Source organism: Heptranchias perlo, chromosome 33 (genome assembly GCF_035084215.1).
Source record: "Heptranchias perlo isolate sHepPer1 chromosome 33, sHepPer1.hap1, whole genome shotgun sequence".
NCBI classification, from domain to species: domain Eukaryota; kingdom Metazoa; phylum Chordata; class Chondrichthyes; order Hexanchiformes; family Hexanchidae; genus Heptranchias; species Heptranchias perlo.
The window spans coordinates 5,345,870-5,370,601 of NC_090357.1; the positions used below are offsets into that span (position 1 = coordinate 5,345,870).

Consider the following 24,732-nt stretch of genomic DNA (forward strand, 5'->3'; position numbering starts at 1 on the left):
ATTTGTGGATGTTGGGTGAGCATGATCTTGAGCTCGGGTGGCATGCAATCCATGGTGGAATAGCATATTGTCACACTTGGTGAGAAAAGGTACAGCAGGAGGGTAGCTGGCACTCGTACATAGCAGTCGCCAACTCTGGACATTTCATCGCGTGACCTTCCCGCCTCGAACTGCCCCGCCCCCCACACTCCCGCCATTGACCCATCCTCCAGGTGCGCTGTCTTCCCAGCCGATTGGAAAGGGAACAGACTCTTTCTTACCCAATTTGGATTAATCTTGACTTGTTAGTGAAACAGCCCTCCCCCCTGCCCCCCATCTGCAATATTTTTAGAACTAATAAATGAAAGTGTTTTGAAGAAAATGAGAGGAAAAAGCACAATTTTGTTTAATGCCCCAGTGATTTTTCTCCCAGGTGTTTTACTCCCAGCGGTGTCCCGGACACTAATCTTCAATCCCTGGAGACTCCAGGCCAATCCTGGAGGGTTGGCAACCCCACTCTTATCCCAGCGTGAATCGGCACCTTCAAGAGGGGAGCAGAGACGGGAACATAGGAACAGCAGTAGGCCACTCAGCCCCTCGAGCCTGCTCTGCTATTCAATGAGATCATGCCATACTCTAACTCCATCCGCCCGCCTTGGCTCCATATCCCCTAATACCCTTGGCTAGCAAAGATCTATCGATCTCAGATTTAACATTATTAATTGAGCTAGCATCTGCTTTTGCCACACTTCTACCACCCTTTGCCTGAAGAAGTGTTTCCTAACTTTTCTCTCCTGAACGGCCTATCTCTGATTTTAAGGTCATGTCCCCTTGTCCTAGACTCACCCACCAGTGGAAGAAGTTTCTCTCTATCTACCCTATCAATTCCTTTCAAAAACTTCAACCAAATCACCTGTAACCTTCTATATTCCAGGGAATACAAGCCTAGTTTATGTGAGATCTCAATTTAACCTTGGGAGCTCTGGTAACATTTTGGTGAATCCGCCTCACAAGGTGGTTGAATTCTTCGTATCAGTGGTTAATTGTGTTACATTCCTTTCCTTGCTCAGACAGGCATTTTTATGGCACTTTTTTCTATCTCACTTTTTTTTTGATAACACGTGCGTGTTGATGTGAACAGTACACCACTAGGCACATGGCTTCAGAGAGCTCGGAGCTGCTTCAGTAGAAGGAGAGACCGAGAGCGAGAGGCAGATACAGGAGTTGCTGCCCCTTTGAAGTGCTCTTCCGAGCTGTTTATAGGCCCACTTAATTACTTGCAGCTTGCCAGGGGCCCAGACTTCATTCTGGGTTTGTTTGTTTGTTCTGAGCAATCCGTTCTTGGGAAGATTTGCCCCGTGGGTCTAAAGTATGTGAAGTCTGCTGCAGTGGCCCTGCCTTTTCACGGCTGTTGTTTAAGGAAAAACACTTCCATCAACAGCTTCTCTCTCTCTCTCTCTCTCTTTTAAATCTATAAATGATCTTTTCTCTTTATAGGTACATTTCCTGCCTGGAGTGGTCCTAGACCAGGGGATAACAATCCAGCCTTCACATGCCTGGCTGTAAACTGTATCTTTCCAAACAGCACCTTTTTTGTATTAATAAATTAAACCCACTTTGCTAATCGCATACTTGCACGAGCATTGTACGTTTAATCATTGGTGCAGCTACTTTGGGGAGGAGAGGGGCATTTTGCACGCATGTGCCTGGACATTGGGTATTGGCAATCTGGTCCCCAAGCTGTTGTCCACACTTTCCGGCAGGAATTGGTGATCCCCAGTGAGAGCTGTGGCTAATTTCCCCCAGTTGCTTAGCCCAGGGTTGCTTTGTTTAATTATCCTCTGCCGATAATGAATTGGCCTCCCTGGTCAGTTTACTTGCAGAATAGACGTAGAGACTTGTGGGGTAGTCCAAAACTAAGGGCCATCGATATAAGATAGTCACTAAGTCAATGAAGAATTCAGGAAAAACTTCTTTACACAGAGAATGGTTAGAATGTGGAACTTGCTACCACATGGAGTAGTTGAGGCGAATAACATAGGTGCATTTAAGGGGGAGCGAGATAAACATGAGGGAGAAAGGAATAGAAGAATGCGTTGATAGGGTTTGATGAAGTAGGGTGGGAGGAGGCTCGTGTGGAGCATAAACTTATCCCCAGATAACTGTGATAAACTTATCACAGACCAGTTGGGCCGAATGGCCTGTTTCTGTGCTATGTAATATTTTATCTATGTAATATTTTATATGGTTTTCTCCGATAGAGAAATCCGTAAGCAAAACATGGTTACCGTTTGGATACGAGATCTCATACATTGGTGGGTGTTTGTAGTGGGAGAGAGAGAGAGAGAGAGAGAGAGGCCAAATGTGGAATGTGCACATGAGGGGCGAGAGCAAGAAACTGACCAGACGACCCAATTAACCATGTTAACAACTGTAATTACAACTACAGCCACATTCCGTATCATGACCTGCATCGATCTCCTGTGGTTGTCTGATCAATTAAAATGAAATAACCCAGTCAATATGGTATTGATTTTGCTATTTCCGGGGATGTAGCAACCCATTGTTCTGCGCTTTCAGCTATTTGACTGGCAATATTTTCTTGAGACTTCTTGGTTCCCAAAATAAATATAAGTAATTGATTCCACCAGTAAGGTGTAGTGTTGGGTGTGTGAAGTTTTTATACTATGTAGACTTGAACTGTGGGAAATACCCAGGAGTGCAGTTCTAACCTGCTTTTGTATTGCAGCCCATCGTGCCTGTGCTATCTCTTTGAAAAGAGCTATCCAATTAGTCCCACTCCCCTGCTCTTTCCCCATAGCCCTGCAATGTTTTCCCCTTCAAGTATATATCCAATTCCCTTTTGAAAGTTACTACTGAATCTGCTTCCACTGCCCTTTCAGGCAGTGAATTCCAGATCATAATGACTTGTTGCGTTAAAAAAAAATTCTTCTCAACTCCCCTCTGGTTCTTTTGCCAATTACCTTAAATCTATGTCCTCTAGTTAGGACCTTTCTGCCACTGGAAACAGAGTAAATAAGGAGGAACTATCAAAACCCTTCATGATTTTGAACACCTCTATTAATTCTCCTCTTAACCTTCTCTGCTCTAAGGAGAACAGTCCCAGCTTCTCCAGTCTCTCCAGGTAACTGATGTCCTGCATCCCTGGTACCATTCTATTAAATCTCCTCTGCCAAGGCCATGACATCTTTCCTAAAGTGTGGAGCCCAGAATTGGATACTGGTGGGGCCTAACCAGTATAAAGGTTTAGCACAAATTCCCTGCCTCTGTTTATAGAGCCAAATCCCGAATGCTTTTTTAACAGCCTATTCAACTTGTCCTGCCACATTGAAAGACTTGTGTACGTCCAGGTCTCTCTTAAAGGGGGTTCCTGCACCCCTCTAAAATTTTACCATGTCCCACTCTCCCATGTTTACCTGAAACGTGCAGCCAGCCTTCCTGTAAAGCAGCTGTATTGTGCAGCCCGCCATACTGCACCTGCACAGACAATGTTTTGGCCAGTGAGTGTGGGAGGAATCATGACTTCTTGGCATTGCATCGTGATGTCATTGCGGCGAGACTAACTGGTGCGTGCGCAGTGATGTTGCATCGTGACGTCTCCACAGAAGCACGCGGTGGTTGCTGGGGCAACACATTGACTGGCGCCAGGGGGACTTACTTTGGTAGAGAAGACCCAGTGAAAAAAGCAAGGGTTTTCCTGGTCGTCTGCCTTTATATATATAAAAAAATTAAGGAACCCATCTAGTTTATTTTAATGCAGCTGCCCAGAGCTACAACTTGCACCCTCCATAAACTTGAGCTCATCCAAAACTCTGCTGCCCGTATCCTAACTCTCACCAAGTCCCGTTCACCCATTACCCCTGTGCTCGCTGACCTACATTGGCTCCCGGTCCAGCTACACCTCGATTTTAAAATTCTTATCCTTGTTTTCAAATTTCAATATGGCCTCGCCCCTCCCTATCTCTGGAACCTCCTCCAGCCCTACAACCCTCCAATTCTGGCCTCTTTCGCATCCCCAGTTTTAATTGATCCACCATTGGCGGCCTATGTCCTAAAGCTTTGGAATTCCCTCCCTAAACCCCGCTACCTCTCTTTCCCCTCCTTTTTAAGACGCTCCTTAAAACCTACCTCTTTGGGCAAGCTTTTGGTCACCTGTCTTAACATCTCCTTACGTGGCTCGGTGTCATATTTTGTTTGATAACGCTCCTGTGAAGCGCCTTGGGATGTTTTACTATGTTAAAGGTGCTATATAAATGTAAGTTGTTGTGCTAGGGGAGCTGGTGATCATAGACCAACATAAAAGCACCTTTTTAGAGTCTGTTTTCCCAAACTTGGACTGTATATGCACAGAGCAATTTGAGCTGTACAACACTACGGTGAAGTACTGGTTTGTATCAGATGGGACCAATTTGAGATCTGTTAAGAGATTCCCATAATATTAAAGTAGATTGTCATAGGTACAGTTTGTTTTCTCTCTAAATAAGGCTGTAATTTTGTCACGGGAAATCTATTGGCAGTCATGCTAAAAATGTCAGGCGTCCTTGAAATTGTAGGCACTGGCTGTTGTATCAGTGGTTTGGTGGATAAGGTTGCTGGGAGGTATGTTGCGTGTTGGTGTGGGGTTGGAGGAAGAGGGAGACGATTCCCAAGTGATGGTCTTCATAAAAGAGAGTTTAAAAAAAGAAAGAACTTGCATTTATATAGCACCTTTTATGACCTCAGAATATCCCAAAGCACTTTACAGCCAATTAAGTACTTTTGAAATGCAGTCACTGTTGTAATGTAGGAAATGCGGCATCCAATTTGCGCACAGCAAGGTCCCACAAACAGCAATGAGATAATGACCAGATAATCTGTCTTAGTAATGTTGGTTGAGGGATAAATATTAGCCAGGACACCGGAGAGGGCAGACGGGGCCTCGGTTGAACGACTCATCCAAAAGGCGGCACCTCCGACAGGGCAGCGCTCCCTCTGCATTGCACTGGAGTGTCAGCCTGGATTATGTGCTCAAGTCTCTGGAGTGGGACTTGAACCCATAACCTTCTGACCCAGAGGCAAGAGTGCTACCCACTGAGCCGCAGCTAACTATTGAGAAGCGAGAGGTGGACTGCCAACCTTTGGTTCAGCAGGCTTGTGTGAGGTGGGTCAGAGGGTGAGAAATTGTCATTGAGACCAAACTGGACAATTACGCTCATGTAATTCAGACATCCTGATTTAAGGAATGGGGTTGGTTGCAGGGATCGGGAACTGTGGGTTTGCCACATTTTCCTGGCACATCTGAAATGAGTTCCTTTTCTTGCATACAAGGGTTGCACTAACTCCAATTTGGGTTGGAAACGAGCTGCTAGGAATGCGTTAATAAATCAATATTTCTACATTGAACCTGTGTACACAGTGTTCCAGAACGTGAATTGCAAAGCCCCAGCAGACTGCTACAAATGGGAACCATACAGTTCGTAAAATCCCAGCAGTAGATCAGTAACTAGTCCATTGTCCACAAAGAACCAAATATCAGCACTGAGAGCAGTATGTAGTTATTTTAATAGGACCTTTTATTAACTGAGAGAGCGGGGCTGCAACTGGACCAGTCATTTAAGGATTTTCAGCGTATATTGATCTATTTGTTAATGACGGCCAACTTAATTGATCATGGCAATGAAATAACTTGCACAAATGATTACCTTTTCCAGCCCTCTTCCCACCAAAACTCGTTTTGCAGCACCTCATTCCCGGAATGCCTGGTCTATTTTATAACAAATCAGGAAAATCTTCTTTGAAAATCTGTCGTTCTGAGGGAGGGGAGGGGGTTTCCGGGGAAGGGGCCGGGTCTAGCTGTCTGCCCCTTTTATCAGCATGCCTGTAATGGGTGCGGTGTTTCCGGTTTTCTCCCCGCCTCTCCTGAAGGCGCCGACTCCGAGAGGGGTTTGCTTCCACAGGCGACCGTGACCCACCTTCTGGTGGCCATTCTCACTGTGTGAGCCTGGAGACCGGGACCCGAGTTGATTCTTTTTAAACGCCTTCTTAGCCCAAAGGTGCTAAAGGCTGATGGAAGAGTGTTCAAGGAGGCAGTGTAGTGCACTGAATCATCTCACAATGCTACATGTAATAAAAGCAGATGGCTATGGGCTAACCATAACCTCTGTTGTTCCTTGTTGCTGATGTTCTGTGCTGTAAAACAGCTGGTTACAGCCAAATTTGTGAGCAGATACTTTCTCTGGAACTCTTCCTAATATTAATAATGTAGAAGGTCTTTTGTAGTAAAATTGTGAATGGGAATGTATCCCTCCATTCCCATTCATAGCCGAAGAACTCAATGATGTCGCACCTGAGGGGGATGGGGAGGGAGAAACTCGATGCAAAATGACTCTTGAACGAGCAGTCTCCATTTGTCATCTCCCCTTAAGGGCTTTTTACAATTATGTGAGCAATCAGTAGAATAGCACTTCCTCTTTAAAGTTTCTGAACATGCTCGTGTGTAACATGGGCCCACGTGATGCTTGCTGCTTGCTTTCTGGATATAGTAGCCCTGCATCCGTTTTGTGAAAAGGGGGTCTTCCTTTCTCTCCTGACCGTGCTAATTCATCCTGAACCATGGGTTCTATAGCTCCCTGTAGCCTACTCTTGCCTCACCCAACTGGTAATTCTTCGTCTTGTGAACTTCATCTATTGGCAGGCTATTCGACTATGGAATCCAGCACGGCCGAGTCCGATTCTGTCCTCATTCAGTATCCACACAAGTGCGCTCTCTCCAGCATGGAATGGCGATCAGGAATGGCTGACCTTTTTCTCTTTTTTTTTCCCCCTCTTTTTTTAACCCAGGGTCACCGAGATCAGTTACGTAGAATTACATCGAGTCTACAGCACAGAAACAGGCCATTCGGCCCAACTGGTCTGTGCTGGTGTTGATCCTCCACACCAGTCTCCTCCCACCCCTTTTCATCTAACTCTTATCAGCATACCTTCTATTCCATTTCTTCCTCATCTAGTTTCCCCTTAAATGCATCAATTGCAGCATCCTCACTACCTCCCCTGGTCAGATCAGCCAACTCACACTGGGAATCAGACCTGGGGCCTTCTGGTCTGTGTGGCTCAGGTAGACGGTGTGAAATTAACACCTCTGAACTATCTTATTACGCTGTTATTGTAAGGAGGATTGCTGTAAAGCATAGTGACGGGTGTGTGAAATTATAATACTGTGCCCACTTGAACTGTGAAAATCAAACCAAGGAACAATTATAGGTCTTGTTTTCCGAACTTGGCTTGTGTCCGGAGGGAGCACTTTGAGCTGTATAACACTAGGGTGCAATACTGGTGGGTACAGGTCTGTCATTGGTGGTGGTAGCAATTCGAAGCGATCAATGAAGGCCGCCACAGTGGAAGTGTGTTCAGTGGTGGGGACCGGGGGAGGTCATGACCCTCCATCATTTTGAGGTTGGCCAACATGGCTTTGAAGGACCGCCTCCATTTGGCTCCCAGGAACCCACCTTTTGTCCTCCAGGTTTGGCCTGAGTCTGTGCTGTTCCTGGCTCAGCCTTCGGACTGGGTAATCTGGCGTCCCCTGGGTCCCAGCTAAGTCGGCCAAATCTGGAGTTCGACCCTCCTCTCCCTTCCACCCCCACCCCAAGTTGGGCAAACCCAGCTCTCCCACCGAGCGTTACTGGTACAACATTAAGGGCCTCGCCCCTCCCTTCTCTGGAACCTCCTCCAGCCCTACAACCCTCCCAGATCTCTGCGCTCCTCCAATTCTGGCATCTTGTGCATCCCTGATTTTCATTGCTCCACCATTGGCGGCCATGCCTTCAGCTACCTTGGCCGTAGGCTCTGGAATTCCCTCCCTAAACCTCTCCGTGTCTCTACTCTCCTCCTTTTAAGACGCTTCTTAAAATATACCTCTTTATGGCCAAGCTTTTGGTCACCTGTTGTAATATCTCCATCGGCATCAAATTTTGTTTGATTACGCTTCTGTGAAGCGACTTGGGACGTTTTACTGCATTAAAGGTGCTATATTGGTTGTTGTATTGCCTAAAATAACAGCGGGGAGCATCAAATAACTGGATGGGAAGACTAAGAATCCTTTTAATTAGTTCCTCCTGGTGGTTCAGTTGGGCGATGATAAGATAGGCAGGAACACTGAAACCATACAGCCTGGAAAGTCCCAGATTCAGTCCCTGGTGTGTGCCAAGTACGCTGGAGTCTCAGTAAAGGCGATGCAATCGGTCTCAGTCATCCCCCCCCCCCCTCTCTTTTCCCCCTCCTCACCCCCCCCCTCACCTTGTCTAGGGAGGGAAAAGCCTGCCATGGTTCTTGCTCCCAACTGCCATCTAATGACCACCCCCCCACCCACCCCAGCTGACTTACAAGTGTATCAGATGAGATAAGGATCAGGTGTGATTTCCCCCATGGTTGAATAGTCTACCAACACTTACTACCCAGGCTCACACCCAAAGAATGGCCGTTTGGACGAGGTATTAGATGGTTGTCCAGAACTGGACCTACCCCACCCAGCATGATTTGGCATCTGTAGCAGGCGAGGGGGAATGAATTTGAATTTATATTTACAAAAAACAAATAGAGCCAGCAGCTATTCAAAGAGAAACTAAACCCCAACTACAGATTTCTACACAAAGCTCTGAATTTGCTTCAGTAAATGACCACTGAGAATCTTGTGAAAGCTGTGCGATTTAAAAAAAATTTTTTTTTTTTAAAAATGTTTTTGCATCTGTAAAAACCTTCACATGTGCACAAGTACACTTTAATCAATTCCACTTGTAAAACATTTTCACATAGCCCCGGGTTACAAACCTGGTGCAGATTTAAAGGACTCGAGTGATGAAACTATGGCAAACAGAAAGGGGGAGGACTTTACAGTTCCGCTTCCCTCCTTCCCCCGCCCCCCCCCCCCAAAACCCCAGGAGGGTCAAGACGACAGTGAGCTGTAGTGTCAGGGATTGGCATCGAGTGGCCGATTGCAATGTATGCGGTTGCATTTCTGTGGTCTCATTGCCCTTGTGGTCTTTTGCAATCTTTTAAATTTTAGTGGGTGTTGCAATGTGTTTCTCAAGAGGCAGTTGGTGTAGTTCACGGTTTTTGCCATTTGACAAGTGTATGAAGAATAGGGCTGGGGGAGGGGGGGACATATGGTTCTGCAAACAGTCACCCATGTTGACATAAGGTTGGGTCTTAACAATCTTACATTTGCAATTTGTTTTTTTTGGGGGGGGAAGGGGATTAAAAAAACGCAGCTTTGATGAAAGGAGTTAGATTTTTTTTTAATATGCAATCTCTTAAAATGTAATAGAAAGGAGGAAAATTGCAAATGTGGACATGCATAGCGGGTCGGTCGGCATTCACAAGGAGAACGGGTGTAGTCTCGCCAACTCTGGATGTGCTCTTGGAGGTTCCGTCACATGACCTCCCATCATCAAATGACCCCCCTGGTCAAACAGCCTTTCTTCCCCATCTCCCAACATTTTTAGAATTAATAAATGAAAATGTTCAACCAAGAAAATGAGACATTTTAATGCCCCTATGATTTTTCTCCCGGGTTTTGCTCGCAGTGGTGTCCTGGAGATTAATCTTCAATTCCTGGAGACTCCAGGACAATCCTGCGGGGCTGGCAACCCTAAACGGACGGTTTGATGTTTTGGACACGGGCCCTTTAATCGGACTTGTGTCTGACGACGGGTCCGCACCGAAACGTTAACTTGTCTTTTCCCTTTGCAGATGCTGGCGGACCTGCTGTGTGTTTCCAGCATTATCTGCACTTAAATGTGGCAGTCCTGTAACTTGTGAGAGTGGATTGGATTATAGAGTGAGGCCAGAACAGCTCGAAACAAGCCTTCCACAAAATAAAGAAGCCTTGTTTGAGGCCAGGATCTGAATAGAGCTGGGGGAAGGAGGGAGCAGCAGGTTTCCTGTGCAGATAGGAGTGATACTGCTGGCTGCAATGATCTCTGATCAGGTGAAGCAAAATCCGCACTATAAATCCTCAATGAACAGAGCTTCACAGTTAAATTTATGGTAGAAAAGAGCCAGTCGGACAGTCAGCTTTTGGCGAAGGTTAGATATGAAGAGCCCCGGCCAGCATTTATCCCCCAACCAGCACCGCTAAAACTTAATTATTTGGTCATTTATCTCATTGCTGTTTCTGTGCACAAAATTGGCTGCTGGATTTGTCTCCATACAATGACTACATTTAAAAGCGCTTTCTGGAATGTACTGAGGACATGAACAGTGCTATATAAATGCAAGTTTCTTCAATTTCTTATGCGTGCTCCCGCCCTCGCCCTTTCTTTCTCCCCCCTCAGGCCCCCCTCCCCTCTTAAAGCTCACAGGGCATCAAAAAACTATCTGTAAACTTTAAGCTTCACTCCGATTGTGGTTCTGCTACAGGTGGTGCAAAGCTCAAGCAATGTGAGACTGACTCCTCGATGTAGTCTTGCATCACTTGCCTTTATTTGATTTGGGCGCCCTCTCGCCTGAATTACTTTTTTAAAATTTTTATATATATATCTGTTCTCCGACGTGGCTGATGCTGGTCAGGCTGCAGCTCCTCAGAGTGCACGAGCAGAGATATTATGCTTCTGTGCATATTTAAATTGCTGAAAATCATCCAGCCACACTTTTTTATCCCTCTCCTTTCAATCATGGTTTGTGCACTTTGAGCTGTACAGGACAGGGCTGATGTACTTGTGTTTTACAGGTCTGTCATTGTTGCTGGGAGTCATTTCAGGTGATGAATCGAGGGTATCACTCAACATTGAGGCATGTTGGTTGACGCATGCCTTTTTATATTTCCCTTACGGTGTATTGAAAATGCCTAGCAACTATATTCTGTGATGTAAGCAAAATGCACACAGCAGCAGAGCTTGTAAGCAGCTGCTTCAGGTGCCTGAAGAGATATTAATGAAGTGGAGGAATAATGTATGATGACTTTTGCACATTCCTACCGTATTTTGTTGACATTCTCTCCCCCCACTTCTTGTTTTGCTGTAGGAAGCTGCACAGTGGAATGAAGACCTACGGGTGTGAGCTATGTGGCAAACGATTCCTGGACAGCTTACGGCTAAGGATGCATCTGCTTTCACATACAGGTAACCATGGGGCACGTCATCTCTTCTCTCTTTTTTGTTTTAATTAATTAAAACAAAAGAATTTGTGCAATTTTTTAAAAAAGCTGTGGTATGCTGTGTGCACTGTGGTGTATATTTCAGCTCCCTCCCTTCCCTGTGGCTTGTGCTGGCTGATGGCCCTTGTTGTTGTGGAACTGGCGCTCTGCCAACCTGGGCTCGGAGCCAACCCTGTGGGTACAGTATGTACAGTGAGTCTTGCGCCAAATTTGTCATAGTCTGGGGGAAGGAGGGAGTAGCAGGTTTCCTGTGCTGTAAACAAAACAGTTTTGATTTTTTTTTAAAAGTTGGCAACCAGCGCGTGCTGTTAATTTTTTTTTTTGTTAAGCTTACATAGAATTTGCTGCACAGAAACAGGCCGTTCGGCCCAACTGATCTATGCTGGTGTTTATGCTCCACACCAGCCTCCTCCCACCCTACTTCATCTCACCCTATCACCACATCCTTCTATTCCTTTCTCCCTCATGTACTTATCCAGTTTCCCCTTAAATGCATCTGTACTATTCGCCTCACCCACTCCTCGTGGGAGTGAGTTCCACATTCTAACCACTCTCTGGGTAAAGAAGTTTCTCCTGAATTCTTTCTCTGACTTGTAACAAATAAACCTTGTTACAAACTGTTACAAGTCTGTTTATCTTTTTTTTTATATACTTTATTTTTATTTGAGCCAAGTATATTTGTTTATAATTAAGTGCACGAGGGAGCTAGAAATAGAAGGATATGTTGATGGGGTTAGATGAAGTATTTAGTTGGAGGAGGCTCGTGTGGAGCATTAACGCCAGCATAGACCAGTTGGACCAAATGGCCTGCTTCTGTATAGTAAATACTTTGGTCAATGCCATAGGCGATTAAATTACAATGAGAAGTCTTCAGGTGATGCGGGTGAGAGGGCAAGGGATAATTAGACCAGGGACACATATAATCAGTCATCATTTTAAAGTCATACATTCTGTCCTTATTTTTATACTGCCATTATAACTTCCTATGTTCCCGGTCTGACAGCGCCTTGATTTTAAAATTCTCAACCTTGTTTACAAATCCCTCCATGGCCTCGCCCCTCCCTATCTCTGTAACCTCCTCCAGCCCTACAACCCTCCGAGATCCCTGCATTCCTCCAAATCTGGCCTCTCATCGCTCCGCCGTTGGCGGCCGTGCCTTCAGCTGCCTAGGTCCTAAGCTCTGGAATTCCCTCCCTAAACCTCTCCACCTCTCTACCTCTCCCTCCCTCCTTTTAAGACGCTCCTTTAAAACCTACCTCTTTGACCAAGCTTTTGGTCACCTGTCCTAATATCTCCTTGTGTGGCTCGGTATCATTTTGTTTGGTAAAGCTCCTGTGATGCACCTTGGGGTGTTCTACTCTGTAAATGCAAGTAGTTGTTAGTTTGTCCACACTTGCACTGAAAACTCTCCATGTAAACTTGTTGTAATGACACCTTCCTGGCAGTGGTGGCGCTGCAGTGCCTCCAGTGGCTGGAGAGTGTAATTACAGCACAACAAGTTTACAGGGGCAGCTCCCATTATTAATAATGGAGAGAGGAATTTATAATGGAAAGATTTGACAGGAACTGTGCATGGGGCACGACTTTTTAATACACTAACAAGATTTATTCATTATAAAAAGTTAATCTTCTTTTGGCAATGCTCTCAGGCAGTCTGTGATCTGGAGCTGGGTTGTGATGTTTAGCTACTAAGGATGTGCCTTTGTTTACTCCAGTCTGTCCCATTTTTTTTTTTAAAAAGGCCACCGTTCAGATCCTCTCTGTGGGGTAGTGGTCTAAATAGGCATATCCTGAGGTCAAAAAGTGCCCACTAGACTCTGTTAGTAGCACCTTGCTTGGATGAGTGCAGCTCCAACAACACTCAAGAAGCTCGACACCATCCAAGATAAAGCAGCCCGCTTGATTGGCACCCCATCCACCACCCTAAACATTCACTCCCTTCACCACCGGCGCACTGTGGCTGCAGTGTGCACCATCCACAGGATGCACTGCAGCAACTCGCCAAGGCTTCTTCGACAGCACCTCCCAAACCCACGACCTCTACCACCTAGAAGGACAAGAGCAGCAGGCGCATGGGAACAACACCACCTGCACGTTCCCCTCCAAGTCACACACCATCCTGACTTGGAGATATATCGCCGTTCCTTCATGGTCGCTGGGTCAAAATCCTGGAACTCCCTTCCTAACAGCACTGTGGGAGAACCGTCACCACACGGACTGCAGCGGTTCAAGAAGGCGGCTCACCACCACCTTCTCAAGGGCAATTAGGGATGGGCAATAAATGCCGGCCTCGCCAGCGACGCCCACATCCCGTGAACGAATAAAAAAAAGTCACAAGGTTCTAAGTTCGAGCCTCATTCTGGGATGCTCCAGCCTGATAACCCTCAGAGCAGTATATTGAGGGACTGTATGCATTGTCAAGAGATGCGATCCATTAGATGAGTTGTTAAACTGAGGTCCTGCCTGCTGTCATGCCAACCATCAGTGTTCCATGCAGGCAGTAACTTTTTGGGGCCCCAATCAGTGTGTCAGCATTCCTTGACACATCCTGTGGTAAAGGCCGGTGTTAAGGATTCCACAGAGCTGTTGGTGAGGTGGGACTTGATATTAAGCTGCTTTATGTACAGAACAACAGTAATGATTGGATTTATTTCCATCAGTACAACTTGCCTGTGTAATAATATAAAAATAATGAATGCACTATGTTGCCCCACTCCAGTGGATCATCTTGCTTGACTTAAAGCTAATTTTGCGAAGCCCTCTCTCCTGTATTCCATCCTCCTCACCCCCCTTTGCTGTCTGACTGTCTCCAGCTTTTGCAACACTATCTGTTTAAAAGCGTGACTTCAGTGTCAGTTTTTAGTCAAACTTATAAACACCGCCCCCCTCCTCCTTGCCAGAGCAGAATTAAATGAATAGAGTTGTCACAGCTGCAATGAGTGTGAAACATCACTGGAATATCAAACTATCTTTCATTGTCCCCAACACACTGGTTCAGGTGCCCCCTCTGAAAAATAATCTATACATACCAGCCTTGCTGTCTTGTGAATTTAACCTCGTTAGAGCTTCGTTTAGCTTAATGGTAGCATTTTTAATATACGTTCATCAAATTACTTGTGGCAGCATTGTCTTCAATCCCGAAAACATGATGGTTAGTTTTTTTAGAAGCTGTTGTTTAGCCTTTGTTAGTTTTTCAGGTTGCTTTATTTGTCTCTTGTCTGCTTTGGTGGATCTTCTTTTGAAGGAGAGTATCTCTAATGACCTGCCTCTCGGGCAACAACCAGCAACTTTCTCTTTATTGGAACCTTTCTTATCTTTATCTTATTGATGCTATTCTGGTCATTGTTCTTCTGAACTTTGCCCTCTGTTACTCCTAACCTTTCCTACATGCACTTCCTCCACCCTCCCTCCCACCCCTGCATTCTTGCTGCCTTGAAATGAAGACTCATTGCACTGTCTTCTACTCTCTCATTTTCAGAGTACCTCAAAAAAATTTCTCGCACCTCAGTTTTCCCTTCCTCCTGCATGCTTCGAAAACCCAAGTTGCATGTCGCCTAACCACTATTTTCAAATTTCATTCTTTCCTACTCTTTTTATTTTTTTCAATCAGGGTGGTTTCCTTCATTTAGACTTCTCAATTAGAAAAAAAAACATTTGTGAGTTTGAGTTCAGAGGCTGGCCTCATAACTGCTATTATGTAGGTAAACATAGTAGCCATTCTGCACACAGCAAGATCCCACAAACTGCAAATAACTAGGGCAGAATGTTGGTCAGGACATTGAGGGAACAACCCCCCCCCCCCCCCCTTTCAAATAATGCTCTAGGTTCTTTATGATCAGGATGACGGGGCCTCAATTTAGCATGTCATCTGGTGGATGGTACCTCAGTCAATGCAGCATCCCCTCAGTCGGCACTGGAGTGTCAGCCCAAATGATGTTCTCAAGTTTTGGAGCGCTTTAAATACTTTTTCTTGTAATCTCAGTGTGATGGCTGGTATCGCCGTCATTGAATTCCATTTTAAAATGCAATATCCTACAAGATTAGAATCCTTCAAGAGAAAATCATGGGTTTAATTTTCTTTTGAAGATTTGCAGTTGAATGCGATTAATCAAGGGATGTAATGTTGATATTTTGGTTCATTTTTTATATACGGATTGGGCTTGACTTAGTACCTGTTACCCTCATGTATTGTCTTATTGTAACATAAATTACTGGTGTCTTGCGACATCAAAAAGGTCACATTGTCCATCACTGACTCCACGTACCCTTTTTATTCTTCATGCCCTGTGGGACGTGAATTATGCTTCCGTTAACTGAGGCAGAAGGTTGTTAATGAATCATACTGCAGGTGTTGGATATTCAAGTACTGTATCGTCTTTAGATGATGCTCGTTCTGACCCGTTTGCTGGATGATTTGAGGATTGCATTAATCTTGCATTTTAACCAAATTTGTACTTTTTAATGTAGCGTTTTATAATCTGAAAAGAGTCAGCAGTGGGGAAACGAGCACCTTCAGTTAAGTGACTAACTTCCTGCTCATTTACCAACCAGAAATTTGGAATGAGGATTTTCTTGTTAATTTCATACATTTTGTTAAGTACAGTGGAAGATGATTGAAGGAGTTGATAGGGTAGATTAGAACTAGGCCATTCAGGGGTGATGTCAGGAAGTTTTTCTTCAAGCAGAGCAGTGGAAATCTGGAAAACTTTTCCCCCCAAAGAGCTGTTGAGGCAGGGGGTCTATTGAAAATTTCAAAACTGAGATTGATAGATTTTGTTAGGCAAGGGTATCAAGGGTTACGGAACCAAGGTGGTTAGATGGAGTTAAGATACAGATCAGCCATGATCTAATTGAATGGCGGAACATGCTCAAGGGGCTGAATGGCCTACTTATATTCCTGTGTTTGTTCTTGGGATGTGGACAACACCGGCAATGCAGTGTCCCTAGTTGTCCTGAGGGTTTTCCTATGTGCCATTCTACAGCACCATCCTATAAAACACAGCCGTGCATTTATATAGCATCTTTTAATGTAGTAAAACGACCAAGATGCTTCACTGAAACATTATCAAGCAAAATTTGACACTGAACTACTTAAGACAATATTGGGATAGGTGACCCAAAGTTTGGTCCAAGAGGTAGGTTTTAAGGAGGAGAGAGAGGCACAGAGGTTTAGGGAGAGAATTCTGGAGCTTAGAGCCTAGGCAGCTGAAAGCACGGACGCCAATGGAGGCGCGATGAAAATCGGGGATGATCAAGAAGCCAGAATTGGAGGAATGCAGAGATCGCGGGGTGTTGTAGGTGACGATCCGGATTCTTTCCCCTCAGTCTGGTTCAGACCATTTTGCATTCTGCTTCTTTGCCACGTAGACATTTTAATATTTTACCGAAAACTGACCACGTAGGGATTCTCATAGGGATGGAGGAGGTTATAGAGATAGGGAGGGGCGAGGGCATGGGGGGATTTGCAAAGAACGTCTGCAAGAAGGTGCAGTCAATGTTCCAGGCCACAGCTGACCATGATAGGTGCCTGCACGTGTGCAAGCTCTGTGATGCATGGTAGCCACTGCTGACTTTGCAGCAGATGGCAGAGCTCGGCTTCTGCTGATCCAGACTTGGAGAAGGCAGGTTGCCACTGCCGTGCCTAGGTGCATTTGCCAGGGTTCGCGGACGTGCATGGTTGCTTCCTTGACCAGTGCAGCCAGACGGGCGACTCTGGCCCCTGGTCACCCTGGCCATGCCATCTTTCATGCAATACCATGTAATCCGGGACATGCTATGATTTGGAGGCTCTTGAAGAACCTTCCAGCATAATGGTTAGACAGGCATTTATATCTCATTGGCAACTCTTGTGCCTTTGCAGATCTTGCACACTTAATAAAAAGAAAGACTTGCATTTATATAGCGCCTTTCACAACCTCAGGATGTCCCAAAGCACTTTACAGCCAATGAAGTACTTTTTGAAGTGTGGTCACTGTTGTAATGTAGGAATCACGGCAGCCAATTTGCGCACAGCAAGATCCCACAGACAGCAATGTGACAATGATCAGATAATTTCTTTATGTTGGTTGAGGGATAAATGTTGGCCCAGGACACCGGGGAGAACACCCCTGTTCTTCGAAATAGTGGCCATGGGATCTTTTACATTCACCTGAGAGGGCAGACGGGGCCTCCATTTAACGCCTCATCCGAAGGACGGCAACTCCGACAGCGCAGCGCTCCCTCAGTACTGCACTGGGAGTGTCAGCCTGGATCATGTGCTCACATCTCTGGCTCACGTCATTCTCTCTCCAAACGGATAGCATAATACTAAGCGTAACATCCGTAGAGCAAAGCATGTTGCAAGTCACCAATTCATCCTTGTGACTGATTTTATTTTTACTGCCGATGCGCTAAGCAAGCTTTTTGGAGTGTTATATTTTAAATGATGCCAGCAGTGGAGTTTTGTTTTTGTGTGTGGGGTTTATTTCCCTCAAGGAGCTATCTATAATTGTCATCCCTTTCACAAAAGTACAAAGTGTACTCCTTTCCTTACACTGACTCCCAAACCATATTGTGGAAACAGATGAACAGTCCTCTTTTGATACATGAGGCAGTGCTTTCACTGGCTTATTTAGCACATTGATAAACTATAGAAAATAAATCGCACTCAAGTCAATATACTTTAGTGTTGTGCCAATAAACATCTTGCGTGATGCTTTTCTTAGTTCGTCAGTTTAAATTGCTCCCACCAGCACTTCACCCCGGTGTTATACAGCTCTAGGTGCTCTCTCCAAGCACAACCCAGGTGTCAAAGGGTGAAATCTATAATTGTGCCACTGGATGTTTGTCTCGGTTCAAGTAGACCTAAAATGAAAATGGAATTGAGTTGTATGGGGATGGAACACTTCCCACCTCGTGCACCCAGTATCCACATCAAGTATTGCCAGGTCAAGTGTAGCACAGTCAGATCCCGCTACTTTGTGCATCATAATATATGCGCTCCCCACCAAACCCGAAATCCAGAGTGAAGCTCTGCCACCAACAGTGTGTCTCAACACCAACCCATGAAGACCGCCATTACTGCATCATGGAGACATTTTCCATTTCTCACACCAGACACTCTTGTCACCTTACTGAACAAGATTGGTAATTTTAATACCAAGTTGTGCACAGTTTTATGTTGGGGGCCACTCCCATTATGGACTGGGACTGCCCAAACTCATTTCATATGTTGTTGGAGACTTTTATCCCTACAGTTTAGGTTGGATTGGAACACAAGTTTCAGGGGTGAAAGTATCATTTTCTAATCTACTGAACCACTTGGTCGCCAAGCTAATGCTCATCTTTGCCATTTCCATGCCCAGAGGACATTGGGGTGGTCCATCTGCCTGCTGGGTCTTTGGTCCTTTCACATGCCAAGTCTCTTAGCACACAATGGCACAGCAGCGGTTATCACAGAACTGGGGGTTGGCCATTGTCCATAGGGAGGGAAAAATGCAAGGAGAACTGGGCTGCTTTTCTGCAGCTTAAAATGTCATTTCTTAGCCAAGAGAGAAGCAAAGTGACCTGCTTCGAGACCTCAACCATAATGCTGCACTGTAACCAGCATCTTGGAAATAGGCAAGCCTGAGCTGAAATTAATTCACCTTGAATTCAAATAAAATAATCTGCCCGTTCTAGCTCCTCCGATTCTGGCCTCTTGCGCATCCCCGATTTTCATCACTCCACCATTGGAGTGATGAAAATCGGGGATGTGCCTTCAACTGCATAGGCCCTAAGCCCTGGAATTTCCTCCCTAAACCCCTCTGCCTCTCCACCCCTCTCCTTTTCAAGAGGCTCCTTAAAACCTACCTCTTCGACCAAGCTTTTGGTGCCCTGCCCTAATATCACCCTATGTGGCTTGGTGTCAAATTTCATTTCATAACGCTCCTGTGAAGCACCTTGGGATGTTTTACTACATTAAAGGCTCTATATAAATGCAAGTTGTTCAATTTCCCCATCCCCACCTCAGGCCATTTCTCCCTGCTGTGAGAATTCTCTTCTCTTCCCTTCACCTCTGCCAATTTCCTCTCCCAGCACCCTTCCAGTGCTTTGCCCAAGTGCTACTCTTTACGATCGAGCCCAAAGAATCAACACTACAGACCACCTCTCTTTCCTTCTCCCTCTCAGCTGTGGCTCAGTGGGTGGCACTCTTGCCTCTGAGTCAGAAGGTTGTGGGTTCAAGTCCCACTCCAGGGACTTGAGCACAAAATCCAGGCTGACTCCCCCCAGTGCAGTACTGAGTGAGTGCTGCACTGCCGGAGGCGCCGTCTTTCAGCCCCATCTGCCCTCTCAGGTGGACTTAAAAGATCCCATGGCGCTATTTCAAAGAAGAGCAGGAGAATTCTCCCCGGAGCCCTGGCCAATATTTATCCCTCTAAAAATAGCTTATCTGGTCATTATCATGTTGCTGTTTGTGGGATCTTGCTGTGTGCAATTTGCCTGTTTCCTACGTTGCAACAGTGACCACACTTCAGAAGTACTTCATTGGCTGTAAAGCGCTTTGGGATATCCTGAGGTTGTGAAAGACACTGTAGATAAATGCAGGTCTTTTCTCTTTTTTCTCTCCCGAGCCTGGGGCACTGCACAGCTGTAGCATCACACTGACTGAGAGCCACTAACTCAAGGCAGGGTAGGGCACCTGGGACCTTCCTGGCCCAGATGGTTCAGTATCGGTGCATTTCCCCCCCATCTGAGTCACGGGGGGGGGGTGTGAGGTAAACTTTTCTCTCTCAAAGCAAAATGCGCTTTCTGTGAATGAAAGAGAGTGGGACCCGTTCTCTCAGAGTTAAAGTGGCTGTTTAGTTACATCGACTTCATTCTTTCTTTAAACTTCAGACATATTGTAAATACAATGCCTCGCTACTTCATGTATTTAAAAAAAAAAAGAGCTGGAGGAAAAACCAAAGGTTTTTTCTTTCATTCTGGCTGGGATTCAGCCATTTCCTTGGAATTATGTCACAGGCCGCAGGCAGGCCTGAATGTCCAGCCAGCATTCCATAGCGTTTATGACAGCTCACAGCTGTGTGTACGAGAACATGCTGTACCGAGCCTAAATTGAATCGGCTTGATGGGACTCCAAAGCAGGACTACAGGAAAGTGGGAGTGGTGTGTGTGGGGGGGGTGGGGAGAAACAGGGACATTAGAACGACAGCTCAAACCCCTCTTCCCTTTTTGTGAATTATACACAACACAACAAAAAAAATGGACTTTATCGATTTGGCCTGGAGTGACAGGTTATTTTTTTTTAATATAAATGTCCTCCTAGCTCCTGTTTTGGCTGCTCCTGCTGTTAGTAGTGAGGTTGATTTAAAGCCTCTCGTTACTTAGAGGCAAGGGCTTTGCACTGTAATGGGGTGATTTGGTATTCAGCTCGATGCGCGTGTCTTATTTTTTTTTGTTGCATGCAGCACAAAGTACATTGTTGGGAGGCTCAATGCAGCAGTGCCTCTTGGCTGCTGTGAGCTTTATGGCAGCGCAGTACACTGTGTGCTGTGATACAGCCACAGGCCCATTCCTTTTTGGAATTTTTTTTTAGCTTACTGGGTTGTCAGCAGCACTAGTACGTTTGAGTGAGTGCGGGTGAGGTGGGGTGTACGAGTTTAACCAATTCAGTAACAGCTGGAGCTTCACCTTGAAGTGAAGAGTAATTTGCGATGAGGATTCCTACAAGTGTAAATGCTTGGTGATTCCCTCCCTTTCCTCGATGACTAATTTTGTCTTTTTTCCTGAAGACACTGATTCTTAATGGGGAACAGTTGTATGGGCACAGACTGCTCCCACCTCCTTTACCCAAATGGCCACTCTGCCAACAGTGAGTATTGGCAGGCTACCAACAGGGGAGGGCATCGCAGCCAAGTCTGATCCTACTCTCACCCGACTGCCTTTTCAACAGCGGTCACTGGATGGCAATGGAAACCCTTTCCCACTCACCCGCCCTCCCTCCTATCGCCCATGGTTGACTCAGCACAGGCCAGGCATCAATACCTGATCCTAAAGATTTGACGTGAGACATGAATGAAGTATGTTTGGTCCCAAACCTAATTGTGTGGCTTGCATAATGCATGAATAGATATAGACTGCACAGTGCAGAGTCCCATAAAAATGTAATTTGGTGAGTGTCTTTAGTTTGTAATTGTTCGACAGCTTGCGTGGGTATTTCGAGGAGGCACATTAGATGGTACCAATTTCTGGAGAACCTTTAATCTGTACCACATTTTAAGGTCCCTGTCTGTGAGAATATGTCTGAAGTGATTGTGCAATATTTATCAGCGCATGTGGTTGAAAACCATTTGTAATGGTGGTTTCCAAACATTTTATCAAACATAATGGTGACTTCCACCCAAACCTTCTCCTCCTCCTCTCTCCTCCATTTTGTTTCCAATGATCTCAACCATTGTCGTCTCAGCAGCTTCTGCTCTGTGGCTGGACACAAAATAAAGCTAGTCATCTGATAAACAATCCTTCTCTCACTTTTCGTCTCTTTCTCGCTCCAGCTCCCGCTCCCGCTCTCGTGCTCTCTGCAGCTTTTCCCCCATCGGACCTCAAAACTGCAGAATTCCTAGTCTTGCTCAGCCTCTCCTTCCTCCAATAATCTATAGCCTTTTTAAAAACTCAACCTTGGTGTCAACCTAACCGTTGCTCCCTGATTTAGTTCCTCTTCACCCCAACTATTTTCAACCATCATGATACCCTGCAGTACGCTTTTAAAATAAGTAACCAAATAATTGAGTTGCTGATTGTAACCAAGATAGCAGCAAAAAAACAAATAGCCTGTGAGTCAGTTGTCTTTCCTGGAGCAGGAGACTATAAGGAACATCTTTAGATTAATTACAGTCGTAGTTTTTTTGGACCAATACCCGATCTCCTGTGGCATTAATTACTGGTAGTCGGGTCTTGAACGTGTTTTGTGATGTTTACTTGTTAAGTTGGCATGGTGTTTAACCTATGCCGTTTAACCTATGCCGTCCCTTTAAGATCACTGCTCCCATACTCCAGTGGGGAAGCAGTGTGAATAGGCACACCCTGAGGCTAATTGGAATTGTTGAGGGACATTTTCTGTAGATTGGCAGCTGTTTGTAAGTTCATAACTGCTGCTGTTTGGGAGGACAAGTTATCAAGGTCAGATAAAACTGACTGGCTTTCTTTGTTTGTTTTTCTGTACTTTTGACTTTTGGAAGTGTGGGCATGTGCTGGACACAAGAATTCTAGACAGGTAGAGTACAGTATTGGCGCTCCTGACCTGAGGATCATTTGTGGTCTTCCGCCCTCTTCCCTGTTGTTTTTTCTTTAGCAAGAGGCAAGAGGACGCCCTTCGGAGCTGGTGCTCCAAACGTTTCCAATAAGGAAGTCCTGTTAACTATTGTTTGGTGGATCTATTGGCCCTTTAGTTTCTTTACTCCCCCTTCCCTTCCCTGCTTGTATACAGGTGATTGGCTTCTACTTCCCTACATTACAACAGTGACTACTCTTGAAAAGTAATTCATTGGCTGTGAAGCGCTTTGGGACGTCCTGAGGTTATGAAAGACATTCTGTGAATGAAAGTTCCTTCTTTACTTGTAAAAAGCCTACACTCGCCCAAATGATATCAAGGACTCACGATATGGACAATCACAGATGCAGACCAGGCCCCATCACTCTATGACGTAGCAGGAGGTAACAATTGTGAGAGTGGCGCTTGAGAAAAGAAAGAACTTGCATTTATATAGCGCCTTTCATGACCTCCGGACGTCCCAAAGCGCTTTACAACCAATTAAGTACTTTTGAAGTGTAGTCACGGTTGTAATGTAGGAAACGCGGCAGCTGATTTGTGCACAGCAAGATCCCAAAACAGCAATGTGATCATGACCAGATAATTTTTTTTTAGTGATGTTGGTTGAGGGGTAAATATTGGCCTGGACACCAGTGAGAACTCCATTGCTATTCTTCGAATAGTGCCGCAGGATCTTTTACGTCCACTTGAGAGGGCGGATGGTTTAATGTCTCATCCAAAAGATGGCACCACTGACAGTGCAGCACTCCCTCAGCATTGCAGTGTGAATGTCAGACTATATTTTGTGCTCAAGCCTCTGGAGTGGGATTTGAACCCACAGCCTTCTGTCTCAGGCAAGAGTGCTATCACTGAGCCACGGCCGAAACATTGAGGTGGATGTCGATTGGGACTGTGACCCTTCACGAACAGTGAGGCTGGTTCAACTGCAGCCTCCAAATGGCGAAAGAGCAACAATGTGAATGGTGGTGCTGCGGGAGTGGATTTGAGTTACTCGCAAGAGGTAAACATCCCCATTGAACCTCCATGAGTTAAGCTCTCGGATTCCAATCTGCAAGAGTGTATTTCTACAAGGACCTTTCCTGTCTGTCAGCAGAGCTGGGCTGTTAACAATTGTTAATGGGATTACTGAGCACTTAGGTCAAAGCTCTGAAATTCATGGAGGGTTTACAACCCGGAACCCTTGCGTACGAACAGGCACTGTTCTGGGAATAAGTATTGCCAGTCTGATGTGCTATTCACTCTCTACGCTTTCCTTAAGCAGCCTGCAATGTGTGCACCAAATTATGCATAACATAATTTTACCACTTGAGCATGTGCTGTATACTGTATGCAGACTGTTAAACTGACTTGTATCAACTTACAGTGGGGAAGAAATGACCTGCTCTCAATAACCCAGCCCCCTCCAGTATTGGTACAGCTGACCCTGTTGGGAATCAGGAATGTGAACCCACATCCCATCAGTCTGTAGAAGGAGTGGGTTGAAGTTCCAACCTACGGTGCTGCCCTTACTTTGTAATGTCGTTTTGATTTGAGCCACTTGTTCCTCAATGTCTTGCTTGTAAGCCTTTTTGCACCATTCTCAGCCTGTCCCTCCCATGTGGAGAGTCCGTGCATGGAGGTTGAAAGATCCAAAGGTTGAAAAAAAAACTATATTGAATCTTCAAAATATCATAAAACCTGAATCTACTTCATGGGACAGGAAACTTTGTATTGAAATTTAGAAAATAGAGACTTTGCAGGGAACAGGTCCCTCATACTAAATGGGTATGCTCATGCTACTGAGGATAAAAATATTCTCCATTTATAGTGGAATAAATTGGTTGGTTTAAATTGAATGCACAGGATGGTGATTTATAGTACCATATAGTAACCGCACATGAATCTGTTTTTGCTAAACTGGTTTAAAGAGTGTACACCACAGAATACAATAACAAATGAAAGCAGGTTCTCATGCCTACAAAATACTGCACAGTAACAGATTAAACCACTTTAAACATTTACAGTATATTTACTGTATTACAGTAGGTAAAGCTCTGATCAAGAAAGACCAGTGGTCTTTGCTTGCATTCGCTCTTCACTTATTCTTCGCACAGCCCATACTGTGTTGAGGCTTATTTACACAATGATGTCACCACTTAATACCAAGGGGAAATCTGAACAGTTTACATATTACGTAGAATTCACAGCACAGAAACTGGCCATTCGGTCCGACTGGTCTATGCCGGTGTTTATGCTCCATATGAGTCTACTCCAACTCCAAATCATCTAACCCTGTCAGCATATCCTTCTATTCCTTTCTCCCTCATGTACTTAT

General features: G+C 45.2%; 1 protein-coding gene across 1 annotated transcript in view; it reads left to right on the forward strand.

The window, feature by feature from the left end:
- The window catches only part of zbtb16a (zinc finger and BTB domain containing 16a), a 224,977-nt gene that overhangs the window by 85,677 nt on the left and 114,568 nt on the right, over positions 1-24,732 (forward strand). The window contains exon 3 of the mRNA XM_067970901.1: positions 10,996-11,093. Within this exon, the coding sequence (XP_067827002.1) occupies positions 10,996-11,093 (98 nt within the window). The remainder of the gene's footprint in view (positions 1-10,995; positions 11,094-24,732) is intronic.